The 17,077-nt window shown below is 40.7% G+C and overlaps 2 protein-coding genes across 4 annotated transcripts in view; one reads left to right on the top strand and one right to left on the bottom strand.

The window, feature by feature from the left end:
- The window catches only part of C3H5orf63 (chromosome 3 C5orf63 homolog), a 33,009-nt gene extending 30,531 nt beyond the window's left edge, over nt 1-2,478 (top strand). Inside the window, exon 5 of the mRNA XM_032627813.1 lies at nt 100-2,478. Within this exon, the coding sequence (XP_032483704.1) occupies nt 100-213 (114 nt within the window). The 3' untranslated portion in view covers nt 214-2,478. The remainder of the gene's footprint in view (nt 1-99) is intronic.
- The window catches only part of MEGF10 (multiple EGF like domains 10), a 393,852-nt gene that overhangs the window by 372,124 nt on the left and 4,651 nt on the right, over nt 1-17,077 (bottom strand). For 2 of the 3 annotated variants that reach the window (XM_032627809.1, XM_032627810.1), the window contains exon 1: nt 13,124-13,210. The gene's annotated coding sequence lies outside the window, so the exon portion shown is untranslated. Of the gene's footprint in view, nt 1-13,123; nt 13,211-14,199; nt 14,285-17,077 lie in introns of those variants that run through there. The other variant, XM_032627808.1, reaches the window with a different exon arrangement.

The following is a 17,077-nucleotide window of genomic DNA, read 5'->3' on the forward strand; positions in this document are numbered from 1 at the left end:
TTATGTTACAGTATGGGGCAAAAGGAAGATTATCTGGGTGGGCCTGGTCTAATCAGGTGAGCCCTTTAAAAGCAGAGTGTTCTCTCTCACTGGTTGCAGAAGATGAAATCAAAGAGATGTGCTCCAGCTAGCCTGGAAGGAGGCAAACATGCTTCCTTCCATGTTGTGAACTGCCAACAAGCCAAGAAACTGTGGGCAACCTCTAGGAGCTGAGAGTAGTTCCTGGCCAACAGCCAGCAGGAAAATGGAGCCCTCAGTCCTACAGCTTCAAGGAGATGAATCCTGTCAACAATTAGTGATCCTAGAAGAGAACCATGAAACCCAGGTGAGAATCACAGCCCTGGCTTACATCTTGGGTTCAGCCCAGTGGGAATTTTATCAGAGAATCCAGCCACACCACGCCTAGACGTCTGATCTGCAGACTCCATGAGATAATAAATGTGTGTTATTTCAAGCTGCTAAGTTTATGGTAATTTTTTACACAGCAGTAGAAAACTAATAGAAGTTCCTACAACACTGAAGGTGGTAGGAGTATAAAAATGAATAAGGCACAGTCTTTGTCTTAGAGACACTCACTGTCTTGGGCAGCGGAGAGAGGAAAGTTAATAAAGCACTACAACATAGTGCTGTGAGAACTGGAGCTGAGACATGTAAAATATGGTACAGCAGCCAGATGAGGAAAGTGGCAGGAAGGCATCATAGAAAATTAGACTTAAATTAGGTGAAAAATAAAAGAGTGTGGAAGGGAATGGCATATTTAGAAAATGTCGGTGGCTTTGTGTAGCTGGAGTGAAGGCGAGGGGAGTGAAGAACATGAGACTGATAAGAAAGATTGCGGTTCACGTTGTGAGGGACCTCAGGTAAGGTGGTTTTTTTCCCTGCAGCAGTATCCTCCCTTATTTTCTGCCCTCATCCAGAGTCAGCCCTTCTGTCTCCTGATTCCTCAGAGGTATCTGGCCTCTCTATTCTAGCCTTTCTCAGTCTTTCTAGTCCTCAAGCCTGCTAAGCTCAGAAGTCCCCCGAGTAGCCCTTCAGGACATTCACATCTTCAATACAATCAGGGGTGAGAGGGCCATAGACAAGATCGCCCTCTTATGTATCTTGGCACTGTGTGTTCCTTTCTTTCTGCTCCAGACAGCTTGAAAGCTACGTGGGCCGTGTCCTAGAGTTGTTGATCAGAGAGTTTCAGGGTCTGCCGAGCTAAGGAGGAGAGAATCCATTGGTTCCCTTCAGAAATCAGGGCCGGCCAGAGACGCTGTAAGTTTGTTTTTTGGAGCAATTCTTGCTTGAGTATAGCCATGTGGACATAGGTGTGTAGGATGTACACAGACTTCATCCAAACAACACATTTCTGACATTAGAATTTCAAACAAGCAAACAAAAATCCACCACAAACTTAACAGGGTGTTAAAACTAAAGTGTTGGCTGAGGCACCAAGACACACAAGGTGCTACGTTCCAAAGGAAATACTAGATCACATAAGGACTGCTGGATATTTGGAGGATTTTTTAAGAGAAAAATGTGCTCTCACCTCCCACCAAAGTAAAAGCTTGAGGTCATGTAATGTCAAGAAAAAGGGACATGAGTGGAACTCATCAGAAAGCCTAATGTATGTCTCTGGGTAGGAAGAACATGGTGGTTTAGCTCCCTTCTGGAAAATCATGTGAAAGAATAGCTTGCAAGCACTTCTGGTGCAGAGCGAAGGAGGGAGTCTGCTGCCCTGAGTTTGTCCAAGGAAGAAGGGAAGAAAGGGAGTGTGTGTATGTATCTTCATGGATTGACGTGTGCCAAACGGGAGAGAGGGCTGGCTGGGGAGAGCCTTGGGTGCGGGCAGGCCTCGGAAGAGGTGAAGCAGAGCAAGACTGGCTCCTCGGGGTTGAGGAAGTAGGCGGCTGCTCAAATGGCGAGCGCATTTGCCTGAATCAAGGAAATGGCAAGTGAGACAACACCAGCTATGAGTGCAATCTCCAAAGAACCTGCAAAAGTCTCTGTGAAATGTGGTCTGCTTTAAATATTTCTCAGACCCAGAAAGCTGGAGGCCATCTTACTTCATCACTCAAGGGACCACACTCCTGCCCCTCCCTGCTTCTCCCACCTTGCCCCACCCCAGCCCCAGAAGGATCTTGCTCCTGCCAGGAGCAAGAAGAGAAAGACCTTCCCCTTCCACAGCTGCCCACCTGCAAGTGGCTTCTCACTGGGATAAGGGTAAGACTTAATTTTCAACCAAGTTCCACATTATATAACATGGGAATAGATGCACTAAACAGTATTTAGAGTGACCAAGGACTTTCTGTTGCCTAAGAATGCTCGAAACTGCCCTAACACTACCTGGTTTTTATTTTATCCTAGACAGAGTGAGAAACTCCCCAGTGAATACATTTTATAGGGATAGTGGGAGACAAAAATAAAAATGCTTCCTAATTGTATTCCATATTCAGAGCATTGATTACATGTGCCTAATGTTTTTTACCTAAAGATCTTCAATGAATTTAATTATTCTTATTTGAGAGAGGAATGTGGTCATGTGACTAGGAATCCTGGAGACTTTCAGTAATCCATCTGGTCCCAACAGCTGGCAAACGGAAAGGCAGCTATCTAGAAATATGTCATCTAAAAAGGTGGTGTGATTATCCCACTGTTGATAAGCATCAGACAATGTTATGTCACTTATTATAGTCATTTTCCTATGATATTTGTAGCAGCAATTACTTTTCCTTTCTAAAATTATGTTTAGGGATTGATTTGTTTTTAAATAAAGACTGATTTTGACACAAGAAGCTCATAATATTCTCCCAGTCCCAAAGGAAATAGTGATATCACCTCTTTTTTTCCTAAGCTAATGCTTTAAAAAGAAGTGGAATTAACATTGAGTTTGGGACTGCATATTGCTGCTCTTGATTACGGTGCTGCTTTCTTCCAGATGTCTCATCATAACATCATAAGGGCTTACCGGAACACATAACTCTTTGGCCAATTTATTGAAGGAAGCAGGGGTTCACTCAGATGAGGGTTATTTTGTTTGTTTGCTTATAATAATGCAGAGACTCATAGAAACCTGACAATAGGAATTACAGTAGGGCCAGGCCTCAGGAAATACTCTTAGAGAGCCACAGAAGGGATGCAATGTACAACGCAATAAATATAATGAACACTGCGGTATGTTACGTATGAAAGTTGTTAAGGCAGTAAATCCTAAGAGTTCTCATCACAAGGAAAAAAATTTTTTTCCTTTTTCTTTTATTTTGTATCTATATGAGAAGATAGATGTTCAACAAAACTTACTGTGGTAATCATTTCTTGATGTATGTAAGTCAAATCATTATGCTGTACACCTTTAACATTCAGTCCTATATGTCAACTATATCTCAATAAAACTTGAAAAATAAAGCATTGGATTAATATGAATTTTTAAAATTCTATTAAATATAAATGGTAAATTTTTTTTAAAAAAGAACCACAGAAACTGAGGCAGCACCCTACTCACAGTGACTCAGCTTCTTTCTTTTCCTGCTCTCATCTTGCTCACCGGCTCCCCTCCTTACCCACAGTATCTGCTTTCTTATAACCGCAGCTTGCTTATGCCCACCATTCCTGCTGACCCTTCTGTTCAGCAATACAGTGATCCTAGTCTCTCAACTTCTCTATTCTGAAACTCTCAAAGAGGAATTTTACTCAATTTATATTTTACAACCAGCCACCCAAGTCATATGTTGGCTGATCAAGCCCATAGAAAGAGCCACCCTTGGATCAGGCACCCACCCCTGGCCCAATCAGCTATGGCGACCAAGCTCATGTGGTATGCAAATCATAGTCACTGCCCACTCAGCAGAGCCTGAGAGCATGGCTGGCAATGATCAGCAGCTCTGGTACACATCCCCAAAATTTAAGAGCGTGTCATTCTACCATATTCAAGAGAAGTCAAGAGTTTGGTAAGTTCATCACTCCTACTCATGGGAGTGATAAGGATTTGAACCAGGGCAATGGGAATTAGACAGAAAGAGATATTTAGGAGTCAGGCTGACAAAACTTCATGACTGACTGGAGTGGGTAGGGGAAGAGTGAGTAGAGAGAAAGCATGAAGTCTGAGATGGCTCCCAGTCTTCTTGCTACGGCTATTGAGTAAATCTTGGCACTTCCCATTCCCTGTGAATAGAAGAGGAAGGTGAGGTTAGTTTTTGGTTGTATTTGGATCTAGATGGGAAAGGTGGGCTGTGCTTGTGAGACATCCAGGTAAAGATTAAAGCTGGAAGTTCAAATCAGAGGTCTGGGCTTGAGGTACAGATTTGAGAGACCCCAGAATATGGTAGGAGCAGCATTTACCTGGCAGATGAGAAGAAAAGCAGACTAGGACCAAGTCCTGAAGGGAATACCAATCTTGACTGCATGGGGCCACTGAAGGAAAATAATAATAAAAGGTGATAGACCTAGGAGTGGGAGAGTTCATCCAATTTGTATTATCCAATTTCTTTCATTATTTGATAGTAGTAGGGACTATTCTAAGCTCTGGGGATAGAGCTTAGAAACAAGATAACCTAGGACTCTACTCAGGGGCTTGCATTCTAGAGGGAGAGACAGACAATAAAAACATCGCAACAAGAATAACAAAATAAAATAACCTATATCTTGAGGTCAGAGGAGGAGTTTTTCCCAGAGTAACTGACAGTATCAAATGTCAATCCAGCTAGGATGAGGACTGAAAAAAAGATACTGGATATGAAAATTAGGAAATCAATGCTGTGGTAGGTTGAATAATGCCCCCCCCCAAATATCTAGTACCTAATCCCTGGAACCTGTTAATGTAATATGGAAAAGGGACTTTGCAGATGCAATTAAGTTAAGAATCTTGAGATGAGGAAGTTATTGTGGATTATCCAGATGAGTTCTAAATGAACCACAAGTGTGCTTACAAAAGGGAGAAAGAGAAGGATTTGACTACAGAGAGGAAGCAGGAAATGTGCCAATGGAAGCAAGAGGTTGGAGTGATGCATGAAAGGGGCCCTGAGCCAAGGAATGCAAGTGGCCTACAGAAGCTAGAAAAGGCAAAGAAACAGATTCTTCCCTAGAGACTTCAGAAGGGGTAAACCCTGCCAACATCTTGACTTTAGCCCAGTGAAACTGCTCTCAGATTTCTGGCCAACAGAACTGTCGCAGAATAAACTTGTGTAGTTTTAAGCCACCAAGTGTGTGGTAATTTGTTTCAGCAGCAATAGGAAACTAATACAACAGGTAACTTGACCTTATTGAGAACAGTTTTGGTGGGGAGAGGGAAGAAGATGTAGACAAAGAAAATTGCATGTGGATGATGAGTGAGGGGTTCAGAAGAGATGGCAGGGTACATATCTTCCAGGAAGTTTTCAAACATACCTCAATTGACCCTCTAAGAAAAAGCATCAGAGAAGAGCTGAAGACCTGATTAATTGATTAGCTCAAATCCCCAAAATGGTAAGCAGTGATGGGCAAGTACCATAACCTTCAATCTATCTTAGAAGAGCTAAGCAACTGGGCAGCAGAGTTCAGGGGCTTCCAGAGCAACCCTTACACTGAAGAGTAAACCACGGCAATCCATTCTAGTCTGCAGACATGCACCAGACCCAAGACTCTTGCTCACCACAGAGACCAGAATACTTTGATACTGTGAGCCAAAGTCCTGCATCTGGCACAGATCTTATATCTCTCCACCAACACAGAAACCCATGCCAAACCACTGAGGTAGAGCCAACAGAGAATGGCCTCATCTGGCCAGTCTTTAATTTAGGCACTGATGTTTCACATTTTACCTCCCCTTTCAGGTTCGAAAAGAATGACCACCAAAGCCACAGTACTTCTGAATTCTAAAGCCTAGAGCATAGAGCTTTGGAAAAGGGGGGAAATATTAAAATCATACAAAAGATGTAGAACAACTCATAGGAGCAGTGCCAACCTATAGATTACACATAATAAGAAGAATCCAGCCATAGGCATCCCTTCCTCATGCCAAAATGTTATATTTGAACAATTCTTGATGGAAAGTTTTCTACCCTCAGAAACAGGGTACACAGCATATTAAGAAGAACTTTTCTTAATGATTCAGAAACATGAAGAAGTAGAAAGGATACAAGTTAAAGGCAAGTTCAGCCTAAGGTCTCATTGTGCTACTCACAATGTACCAGTGTGACTCAACTCCCCTGAGAAACACTGATGGCCTTACTGCAGCATTGCATTGTACAAAACCCCAGCAGTGATCCCACGTCCTCCCAACAAGGTCAGTCCATGCTCTGCCCACCAAAGCAGGAGAGAGAGAGAAACAAATCATTAAAAAACACTTTCCTCAAAACTGGGTTAAAACATACGATTGCATCATGGGACTAGGTTAACTATCAGTTGGTAAACTCCCTTACTCGGGACAACTTATTCCTTGACCAGGTAAAGAAGGTGTTATTGTATGTTCTTTGTCAGGAACTTAATGTCAAGGCAAGAAAAATGGGCATCTATTTATAATCTGAGCAATAAAGAGGCATTAGAAATTGGGGAAGAACTGCCAGAGGAGCTAAGATTCAGGAATTAACTCCACCTGTCCCTACATTTTCTTTGTAAAGTTATCTTCAAAGTAAGGCCAGCAACACTCTTTTAAGGTTGGGGGAGATTAAGACATTAGGAAACCACAGTTTGTGGTATTTATTCCCATTGTGATTGCTGACTTCTAGTATCAGCGTTTTGTTCTGCATGACAGCTCCCGTCTTGCAAACTAGCAAGATTCCTGAATGTGGCAAGTATCCTGCTCTGTGAAGCATTTTCAAGTTAGAGTTTTTTAGCAATGTCATATTTCTCTAAGCCAGTAATAAAGGTTGAGAGGGCAAAGGATGCCATTGAGCTCTCACCTAATAGCACAAAACAACCTCCTAGCTGGCAGGGGCAGGCCGTACATCCAGGGTGATCATGACCTTTGAGTTACAAAAGTATTTTTTTTAATCTCTTTACCTTACCAAATAACTTTGAAAGATAAAACACAATTTAGAGATTAGCTCCCCCTTTTGCTCTATTCATTTAAAGTGGTGTTTTCTATTTGTGTACATTGTGACTACATGGAAAATACAATATTTCATTTCTTGATATTTTTTATAGCCTGTACACAAAGTGAGGTCAAAAGGATGCCTTCAAGAGAAAGAAAGGACACTACAATCACTCCAAGTAAATTTTCCAGGAGGAGGAAGGAAGAGTGGAATAGATGATTACAAATACTTAGAAAGAAGCATCACTTTGCTAATGGTGCAGAGCCTACAATTATATGCAATTCCCTATTTAGACTTTTTAGTTATGCTGAACATAGAAAAAAGCTAAATGATGGGGAGGAGAAAAAAAGAAAGGGGGAAATTTAAGCATTCAATGTAAGACATTCATTTAAATGGAGACAGCACCTCACCATAAGGGGGCAGTTAAGAGTCTGATAATCCTGCTGGTATCTTATCATCAAATCTTTTTTTTTTTAAACCATGAATTTGGGATCCTTAAAATTTTTCTGTATAATTCTGAAGTCAAGAATGGTTCCTCCTGCTCACAAAACATGATCACTTTTCACTGATATTTTTTAATGCTCCAACTGGTTTTGCATATGTGGAAAAGATAAATCTTCAAATCTTGGAAATAAATCTTTTTCCTCCCTGCCAAATCCATAATATGATCCTAGTCTATCACTGACAGCAGCATCAGATAAGTAGACCTGCCTTGCTTGGTTTGAAGTGTGCTGTGATTTTCAGCAAGAACAAGACTGTAGTTAGAGACCCAGACTGAGACACATTCAGAGCACATTACAAATTCTTTTTGGTTCTATCCTGGAGGTATCCCCTGAAGCCCCAGTTTGACTGTGTGACTCATTCATAGCTGACGTCCTCCCAAATCGGGTGTCTCAGTGAGGGGAGAGAGGAAGCCTTTGGGACTTGGGCTTCAGCAGGTGACATTAAGATTCAAGACCAGATGACTGCAGGGCCTTTGCCTCTTTAGATTCCTGAGGTCTTCTCCACCCCTCAAACTGGAGATGAGTTTACACCAGAATCAGTGCACTGGGGGAGAGGGAAGACTTAAGACGAGCAAACCACAGGATCACTCAGAGGCATCAGAAAATGTAGTCTGAGATTCTACAACAGCCCAGACTTTTTTTCCTTGTTCCTTTTCATCATTTATAAGTAAAATGTGGAACAAGCAATAGGAAATAATAGTTACACTACCTAGAGTTATATCGCGTTTTCTATATGTTCCCCCAACTTTTATTTATATATATATATATATTTTACTTTTTCCTTTCAGAAATCCTGGGATATAAATAGGGCCACAATTGTTATCCTTATTTTTGAGATGAGAACAGTGAGGCCCAGAAAGGGGAAGTGGCCTCCATCAGGTCCTGCAGTGAGTAAAAGGCATCCCAAGGAAGAATACCCAGTTCTGCTCTCATTTAATCCAGAAAATTTACCCTACTGACTTTAAGCGTCCCTTTCCTCCTTTTCCCTTTGGTGGTTCTCTTTTGAACATGATCCCTCACCAACTGTGGAGTGAAGATGGATCCCTGTTCAGGGTTGCAGAGAACTGTTGTTTAAAGGTTCCCCAAGGGGCCTGTTTCCATTGCTTACCTACAAAGCCAAAGTTTGAATGTACATTCCTTCATCAAAAAAATCTACAAACAATAAATGCGGGAGAGGGTGTGGAGAAAAGGGAACCCCCTTGCATTGTTGGTGGGAATGTAAATTGATACAGCCACTATGGAAAACAGCATGGAGGTTCCTTAAAAAACTAAAAATAGAACTACCATATGATCCAGCAATCCCACTACTGGGCATATACCCTGAGAAAACTATAATTCAAAAAGAGACATGCACCACAATGCTCATTGGAGCATTGCAGTGATAGAAGTCCCTTAGAGGTATCTTCTAGGATTCCTCCCACCCAAGACTACTGTAATTAGCTCTGCTAACAACTGCGATTGAACACAGCTAGTTGTAGTCATTGTTCACCGACAGGCACAGATATGAGCCACATGTTAGCAAGTGGTGTTCTAAACGGTGTTCCAGGCTTGGTTAAACTCATGTAAGGTACTTATTGGAAATGCTGTTCCCAAACTCGGCTAGCAGCAGGCAGTGTCATGGCAACACCTTCCACAGCCCCCAGAGATGGCCATAACAGATCCCCAGTGAGTGTAACGCCATGCAATGAGAGAGACTTGGTCTATTTTGACCTTGCCCAGGAACTGGCTGCCCCTCCTTCAGATGGAAAACATAGGTGTGGCCCTGCACGATTATGAGAAAAAGCAGTCTTCGTCTTCCTGATCCTTAAGACTCCCACAGTTTCAGATCTTCCCTATAAGAACACTTGTAAGGGACAGTTACAATGTGTGGTACATTCAGCCTATGCTTTTCAGAGGCTGTGCTCTTATTAGAAGCAAAACAAAATGCTGCTTACTAACACCTGCCCATGAGGACCGAGCCAAGAGGCAACGTGGGTGTTGGAAGGAAGGTGTTGCCCTGGTAGTAAATCCAAGTTGCTCACACCAAAGGAAGTGTTTCTAGGGAAGCTATCTGAGCAAGAGGTAAATACTTAGTCATTCAACAGGCCATAAATAACTGCTTCACCTCCAACAAGTGGAGGTCTGATTCCAAAGAGCTCACAAAATGGGGTGATAGCATTTCTATTCATTCCACCCTTTATTCACAATATACATTCCTTCATCAAAAAATCTACAAACAATAAATGCAGGAGAGGGTGCGTTGAAAAGGGAACCCTCTTGCACTGTTGGTGGGAATGTAAATTGATACAGCCACTATGGAGAACAGCATGGAGGTTCCTTAAAAAACTAAAAATAGAATTACCATATGATCCAGCAATCCCACTCCTGGACATATACCCTGAGAAAACCATAATTCAAAAAGAGACATGCACCACAATGCTCATTGCAGCACTATTTACAATAGCCAGGACATGGAAGCAACCTAAGTGTCCATCAACAGATGAATGGATAAAGAAGATGTGGCACACATATACAATGGAATATTACTCAGCCATAAAAAGAAACAAAACTGAGTTATTTGCAGTGAGGTAGATGGACCTACAGAGTCTGTCATACAGAGTGAAGTCAGAAAGAGAAAAACAAATACCGTATGCTAACACATATATATGGAATCTAAAAAAAAATGGTTCTGATGAACCTAGGGGCAGGACAGGAATAAAGACACAGATGTAGAGAATGGACTTGAGGACACGGGGAGGGGGAAGGGTAAGCTGGGACGAAGTGAGAGAGTGGCATGGACATATATACACTACCAAATGTAAAATAGATAGCTAGTGGGAAGCAGCCGCATAGCACAGGGAGATCAGCTCGGTGCTTTGTGACCACTCAGAGGGGTGGGATAGGGAAGGTAGGAAGGAGGCGCAAGACGGAGGGGATATGGGGATGTATGTATACGTATAGGTGATTCACTTTGTTATACAGCAGAAACTAACACACATTGTAAAGCAATTATACTCCAATAAAGATGTAAAAAAAAAAAAAGAAATTAAGATTCTCTGTAATCAAACCCTTGTTGACAAGGTGTTAAAAAGCTATAATTTGGCTGCTTGCTGTTTTTACATTATGATTCTAAATAACTTAACAAAAAAGGACCCAGCCTTTCTGTGGTCTAAAATACCCTGCTGTATATATCCTGTGCCTTCTCACCTACTCCTCAGTTCACAAAATTTTATGATTCTACTTCTTAAATCTGTCTGTCCTTGTTCCAGTGCTCATTGCTGCTGTCATAGTTGAGGGCTCCATAATGTCTTGCTTATACACTATACTAGCCTAGTCTCCTAAATGGTCTCCCCTGCTCACTGCCCTCCCACCCCATACCCCATCGACCTCATCACCACCTCCAATTATCCTTCCAAATCACAGCCCTAATCAAACCTCTCACAAACCTATCATGGCTCTACAAAATTGAAAACCAAACTGCAGAACTTAGTATGGCAGTAAAAGCTCTGCACCTAGCCCCCATCTCCTGGACCCTTCATGTATCCTAAACTTCATCTTCTCCAGATAACTTGCCCTTGCATGAAAGCATCATCACTTTGACTACATATTTGAGCATGCCTTCCTTCTTTACAAAAATCACCCTTTTTGACTTAGTTTAAATGCCATTTCCTCCAGGAAATTTTCCACTACTTTCTTCCAGTACATACTAATTAATCACTCTTTTCACCAAGTTCATATAGCACACACATATAAAGTGTGTGTGTGTGTATATATATATATATATATATATATATTTACTGAGATATGATACAACTCACCCATTTAAAGTATATGATTTAATCATCTTTTAGAATAGTCACAGAGTTGTGCAACTATCACCACAATTTTAAAACATTTTAATCACCCCCAAAAGAAACCCTGTACCCACTAACGGTTCCTCCCCATCTCCTCCCCCGGCCCAACTCCCCAGCCCTAGGCAACCACTAATCTATTTTCTATCTCTATAGATTTGCCTATTCAGGACATTTTATTTAAATGGAATCATATAATATGTGGTTCTTTCTGACTGGCTTCTTTCATTTAACATAATTTTTTCAAAATTTATCCATGTTGTAGCATGTATCAGTACTTCATTCCATTTTGTTGTTGAACAATAGTTTGTTATATAGATATACCACATTTTATTTATCCATTTATCAACTGATGGACACTTGGGTTGTTTCAACTTTTTAGCGATTATGAATAATGCCTCATATACACTTTGATTATCACTTAATATGTGCAGCTTAGTATTATAGGGTTTTGGTTTTTTTGGCCTATGTCTGGTTCTATCACTTGATTATAAACTCCTTGTGGACCAAAACCATTATTTTACTCTGCAATCTCCACATAGCAAGTATCAAATAAGTGTTTGAAAAATGGATGAAAAGGCAGATACTATAGGTTCTTAGTATGCTGATTATCATACAAGGTACTCAGAACAAAAACATTAGGGTGGACCCAATAATAATCCAAGAGTGGACCCGGTAAGTTTACCCAGTAAATTATAACATTCAAACAATGTTAGTTCTTGAATAAACTTTCATCTCTGCATTATTTCCTGGAATTCCACACATGTATTCCGCAGTTGATTATTTCATGGAGGTAGTTCTTTTGCTAATAATAGTTGTGAACTGGTGGGCAGAACCTGGGAGACACCAGACCTTTTCTCCTAAATTGACTCCACGATGTCTTATTGTTGCTTGACTGAGGTTGTTATTCTAATCTACAGTAGTGGCTCCCAACCTTGGCTGAGCATCAGAATCCCCTCCCTGGAGCTCTTTCAAGATACACATTATCTGGGTCCCACTTCCCAGATTATGATTCTGTACTTTGGGTAGGGGCCCAGGTGCTCACATGTTCTTAAAGCTATAATGATGTCTCTGATACACAGCCAGGTTCAAGAATTCCTATTTCAAAAGTTGCTCTGAGGTTAAAAAGAATTAATTTTATAGAGCATGTATGAGCACTTTACTCCTGGAGTGTATTTTACTTATCGTGGGATCATGCCCATTAATACTACCTAACATTTATAAGGCACTTTTAGTTGGAAAGAGCTTTGAAGTCATTTTTTATTAGCTAGGCTTGCATGCTGGGTGACCTTGTACAAATCACTTAATCCCTTAGTATCTTAAATTTCCTCAAATGTAAACTGTAGGCGGTAATACTGACCCACCCTCAAGGGGTACTGTGGAGACTAATGGGGGACTATAAGGCACTCAGCAAACATAAAAATGTTACATGCATGCTTATTAGATATGAAGTCCTAGTCACAGCCTTTAAAATGAGACAAATACCAAAATAAACTCTTAAACGAGACTTCCTGCAACCTTCATTGTCAACTGAAACATCCTTTCCCAGCACTAAAGTACAGCAATTCTCTCTTTCCACTAAGACTCGTAAGCAGAAATAATCTGCAGTCACAAAGAAAGAGCTAATGATAGCAGCAAATAAATATATAAAACAGTCCTGAAATATAGTTTGTTAACCTTCTCATTTATCATTAATAATGCAATTAAAGATTATATCTATAAATACACTCTTCTGAAAAATATTCTTAGAAAACATTTGGGCATGTTCACACAAGTCTTTAAGCTGCTGCTGCATACTCACTGTTGATGTTAAGCTTGAAGCTGTTTCCAACATTGCTGATGGTTTTTAATGTGGTTATATTTAGCCTCTCCTGTCTCCCTCACGTGGCTGGAAGAATATATGGTCAAAATGAGACTTTGAGACCTATCTCAAGTTGGGGGTAGGTAAAAATGGGGAGGTAGAGGAACAGTCTCCAGCCTTGGAATCAGAGACAAATCTCATAAGGATGATGACCCACAACTAAGGACTCATTTGCACTATATTTTCAGCTTCTTGGAAAAGGTCAGAAAACAGACATGGTTTTTCTTTTTTTCCATTTTGCTTTGAAAGGGCCACAAAAATTTCAAGGGCCAGGTCCAATTACATATTCCAGTTCCTTTACAATTGAATAGTTTCTGTGACTCTGAATGTGAATTAGTGCCCTCATGCCCACCACAGCTGATTTGAGCCAGGAATCCCAAGCAAGCTTGAACTTTCTGGGGCCACTTGACATTGACCATGCTCTTTCCTCCTTGGGCCTCTGAGGGTTTTGGTTTTATTCCCAAGGGAAGTTGTCTCCTTTGATTAAGCTCAGGACCTGCTAACAATTAAATTTATTGAGTACTTATATCTGTGGATAATACTGTAATGCTTATTGTGGAGGCTACCAAGAGTTCCTTGATAGGCTTACAGGGTTGCTATAACTCAAGACCTTGGGTCCTTGAGTCAGGACAAGACCAACAACCTCCGCACAGAAACTCCTAGGGTTTGGTCAGCTGACATACTTGTTTCTTGGGGACTCCTAGACTGGCCTTTGGCAGACACCAAGTTGAAATGTCATTTAACTTCTCACACAACATTTTCCTACCTGCGATATCCCATTAGCCCTCTGTGAGAATTCAGAAGCTCCTGTGTAAAGAGCCTCCATACAGGAAGTCTATTGGTTGGGGAAATTATCTATTTTGCATAGTTATTATTTTTTAAATAAGGTTAATTCCAGCATGTTTCTACCTCAATAATCTTTGAGAGTCTCGGCATTTTTGCTGAACATCTTAAGGGGAGAAAGAGCCATGTAGGCTTCATTTCAATGGTTAGGAGAAATTAATGCTAATACATGCCTTCAATGGGATTCACTTGGTACTCTGAACACTTTCTTCCATCAATATGGAGAATCCCCAGAAGTACCCACGGTGGATTTTTCTTCTGTAAAGAGATGTAAAAGGTTACAATAAGTTGTCTGATTTCCTGTGAGTCTTTCAAAGTCCTGTTTTCTCCATATCTCAAGGTAAGGATGCCAGCTTTGGAGATCTAGAAGTCAAAATATTATGAATTAGTTTCATCACTTTCCTCAGTGAAACACAGGTCACCACGTCTCAGCCCATTGCTTTACTTGAAATCAGAGGGGAAAGTCATGCATTTTAAGACAGGAGAAATCAGGTACAATTTTCTGGTCTAGTGCTTGTTTCCCATATCTTTCACAGGAGATCCTTAAGATCTGGGATGAAATTTAATCATCCTTACCTATTAACTGTACTTTCTTTCAACTTCTTAAAACACACACACACATACACACAAACGAACAAACATGGAGAAACACTCGACCATTTACTCATGAATCTATGGCTTGGGTCATAAAACACAATCTGGGCAAAGCCAAACAAGGCACTAGAGGGTCGAGAGATAGGAGAATGTTGTGTATTGCATCTAGAATTTTTAAATGCCCCATTTTGGTGGTTCCCACTTGTCTTCATGCAGAAAGTCAAAACTGGCCTGTCATTTGTGGTAGATATTTACCCTGGAGGAAGACTTCCCTGACTGATCATGGATAGGCATTTTCAAAGAAAACTCTTCCACAAAACCAGATTGAGATAAAAAGCACCCTTGTTAACAGACGTTAAATTTTTTCACTTTTAATTTTTGTGTCACCTAAACATTCACCCACCTCCTTAGAGCATCTCTTTATTCCTTTACAGAAAGATTTAAGTAAGCAATCTTTTTCCTTGCTAAATATTTTTGGGTTAACAGTAATGCTTCTCTCACTTGTATTTTAGTCCTGATGATTAAACAGTAAAAATGCTAATTAGTAGCCTGTATCTGGAGAGAAAAAGCTATTTCTTGATGGGCAAAATTCAAGCTGAGATGGAGACCTCACAGGGCACTAAGATAAACAGGTTAGGTTACATGCTAAGGGGAAGGGATGAGGGATAGAATTGACCAACTCCAGAAAGAGATTCTGGTTTAGTGGAAACACTAAGCTGAGGTCAGAATGTATTAAAGATACTCACAAGACTAAAGTTATAAAAATGCAGACATTTGTTGTTAATTGTAGGGCAGAGAGAATAAGGGGAAATACCCTTTGCCTTTCTTTTTAACTTGGAGCTGACTTTAGATATGGAATAACTTACATGTTAAAAATTAGATTTATTTCTAGCCTGTTTACTTTCTGTTTCTGGAAAGACAATGGCTAGAGTGAGGGGCATATTATTAGATGGGCATCCTGAGTACACTGTCCGGAATTTGCACTCATTCTCCCCATAAGTGCATATTCATGAGGAAGTGAAGAGTGCTCCTTTGGAATTCCTCATCTGTCAGTTATTACCTACATGATTGTTTTTTCATCCAGTTAAGGAGGGAAAAATAACATGTATCTTGTTGGAATGCTGTGAAGTTTAGAAAAGCTGATGCATGGGAAAATACCTGGAAACTAAGCATATAATAATAGCACTCAGTACAAGTTAGAATAATGAGTGAATGGGAGAAGTCAGAAATGAGTCCAGTGCCCATTGCCCACAGGCTAAAATCTATATATTTAGCTGGGAAATCAGTGCCCTGGAAAATCTGCTCTTTTCCACTCTCCAGCCCTTTTTCCTCAACTGCCCTGCTTCAGTCAAACATTCTCTTATACATCTTGAATTTGCCCATCTTTGTGTCTCTGTGCCATTCCCACCACCCTCGGCCTCTATTTGCCAAAATTCTACCCATCTCTCAAGGGTCTCAAATCCCACTGTCTCTAGGAATCCTAGGGGACTCACCCTCTCCTCCTCTAAACCCTGTCTAGATCACTCCGGAAGACATAATCCACCAACCACTTATTGTCCCAGCAGACTGCAAGCCCTTGCAATGCAGGGGCCTCGTATACAGTACCCACCTCTGTACACCACAGACCATGGTGCCTTGCCAAGAGTAGGTGCTGAATAGACTCATGATTGAATGAATGCATGATTTGTCACCCTGCCTCTGTTGTGCTCTTGGACAAAACACTTTGCCTCTTTCAGTCTCAGCTGCCTCAGCTGGGAACAGAGGATAACAGCACGGATGTACACCCCAGGTGTGCTGTGAAGAATAAACCAATGACTGAAAAGCAATTTGAAATGTAAAATGAAATGCTATATGTAAACGTTACATAATCAAAATCATTTTCCTCTGTATTATGTTTTATTTGGCTTTATATCTTGGAATCCTTTGTGAGTTTCAGAATTTCACAGATGCAATACCATGCACATTAGCACCTAAATTCTCTTGGGTAATAGATGATTGTGTGTGTTATAGTGCATGGCTACTTCTCCCTGGTGGACTTACACATGAATTTGTCATAATTTGGGGTATTCATAATAACCAATGATAGAATTCATTTCTAAGGGATCATCCATTTTTTTCCTTCTTTGGCTAGCCAGTTATCATTCCAATATTATTGCCTCAAGGAACTAACTTCCATTAAACCCAAACCCAGATGATGAGCATACTGTTTAGAAGCCCAAATCTTCTAGAAGCTTACAATCTAAGATCTGGAAATTGGTTTGGAGTTTTGAAGCACTTGTTTTCTATGGCCTTCTTTCTGCCAAACTCTGAATCCCTCATTTGCTTTGCTGTAATGTATTGTGCTACCGAGTGCTCACTGTAGCCTGATTTTCTAGGTACCAGGAAAGGCTGTATTAGCCCACTCCACATGAAAGTAAGACAATGGTAGTTTTAAATGCTATTTTCTTTCTTAGTATT

The sequence above is a fragment of the Phocoena sinus genome, chromosome 3 (assembly GCF_008692025.1).
Source record: "Phocoena sinus isolate mPhoSin1 chromosome 3, mPhoSin1.pri, whole genome shotgun sequence".
Classification (NCBI taxonomy): domain Eukaryota; kingdom Metazoa; phylum Chordata; class Mammalia; order Artiodactyla; family Phocoenidae; genus Phocoena; species Phocoena sinus.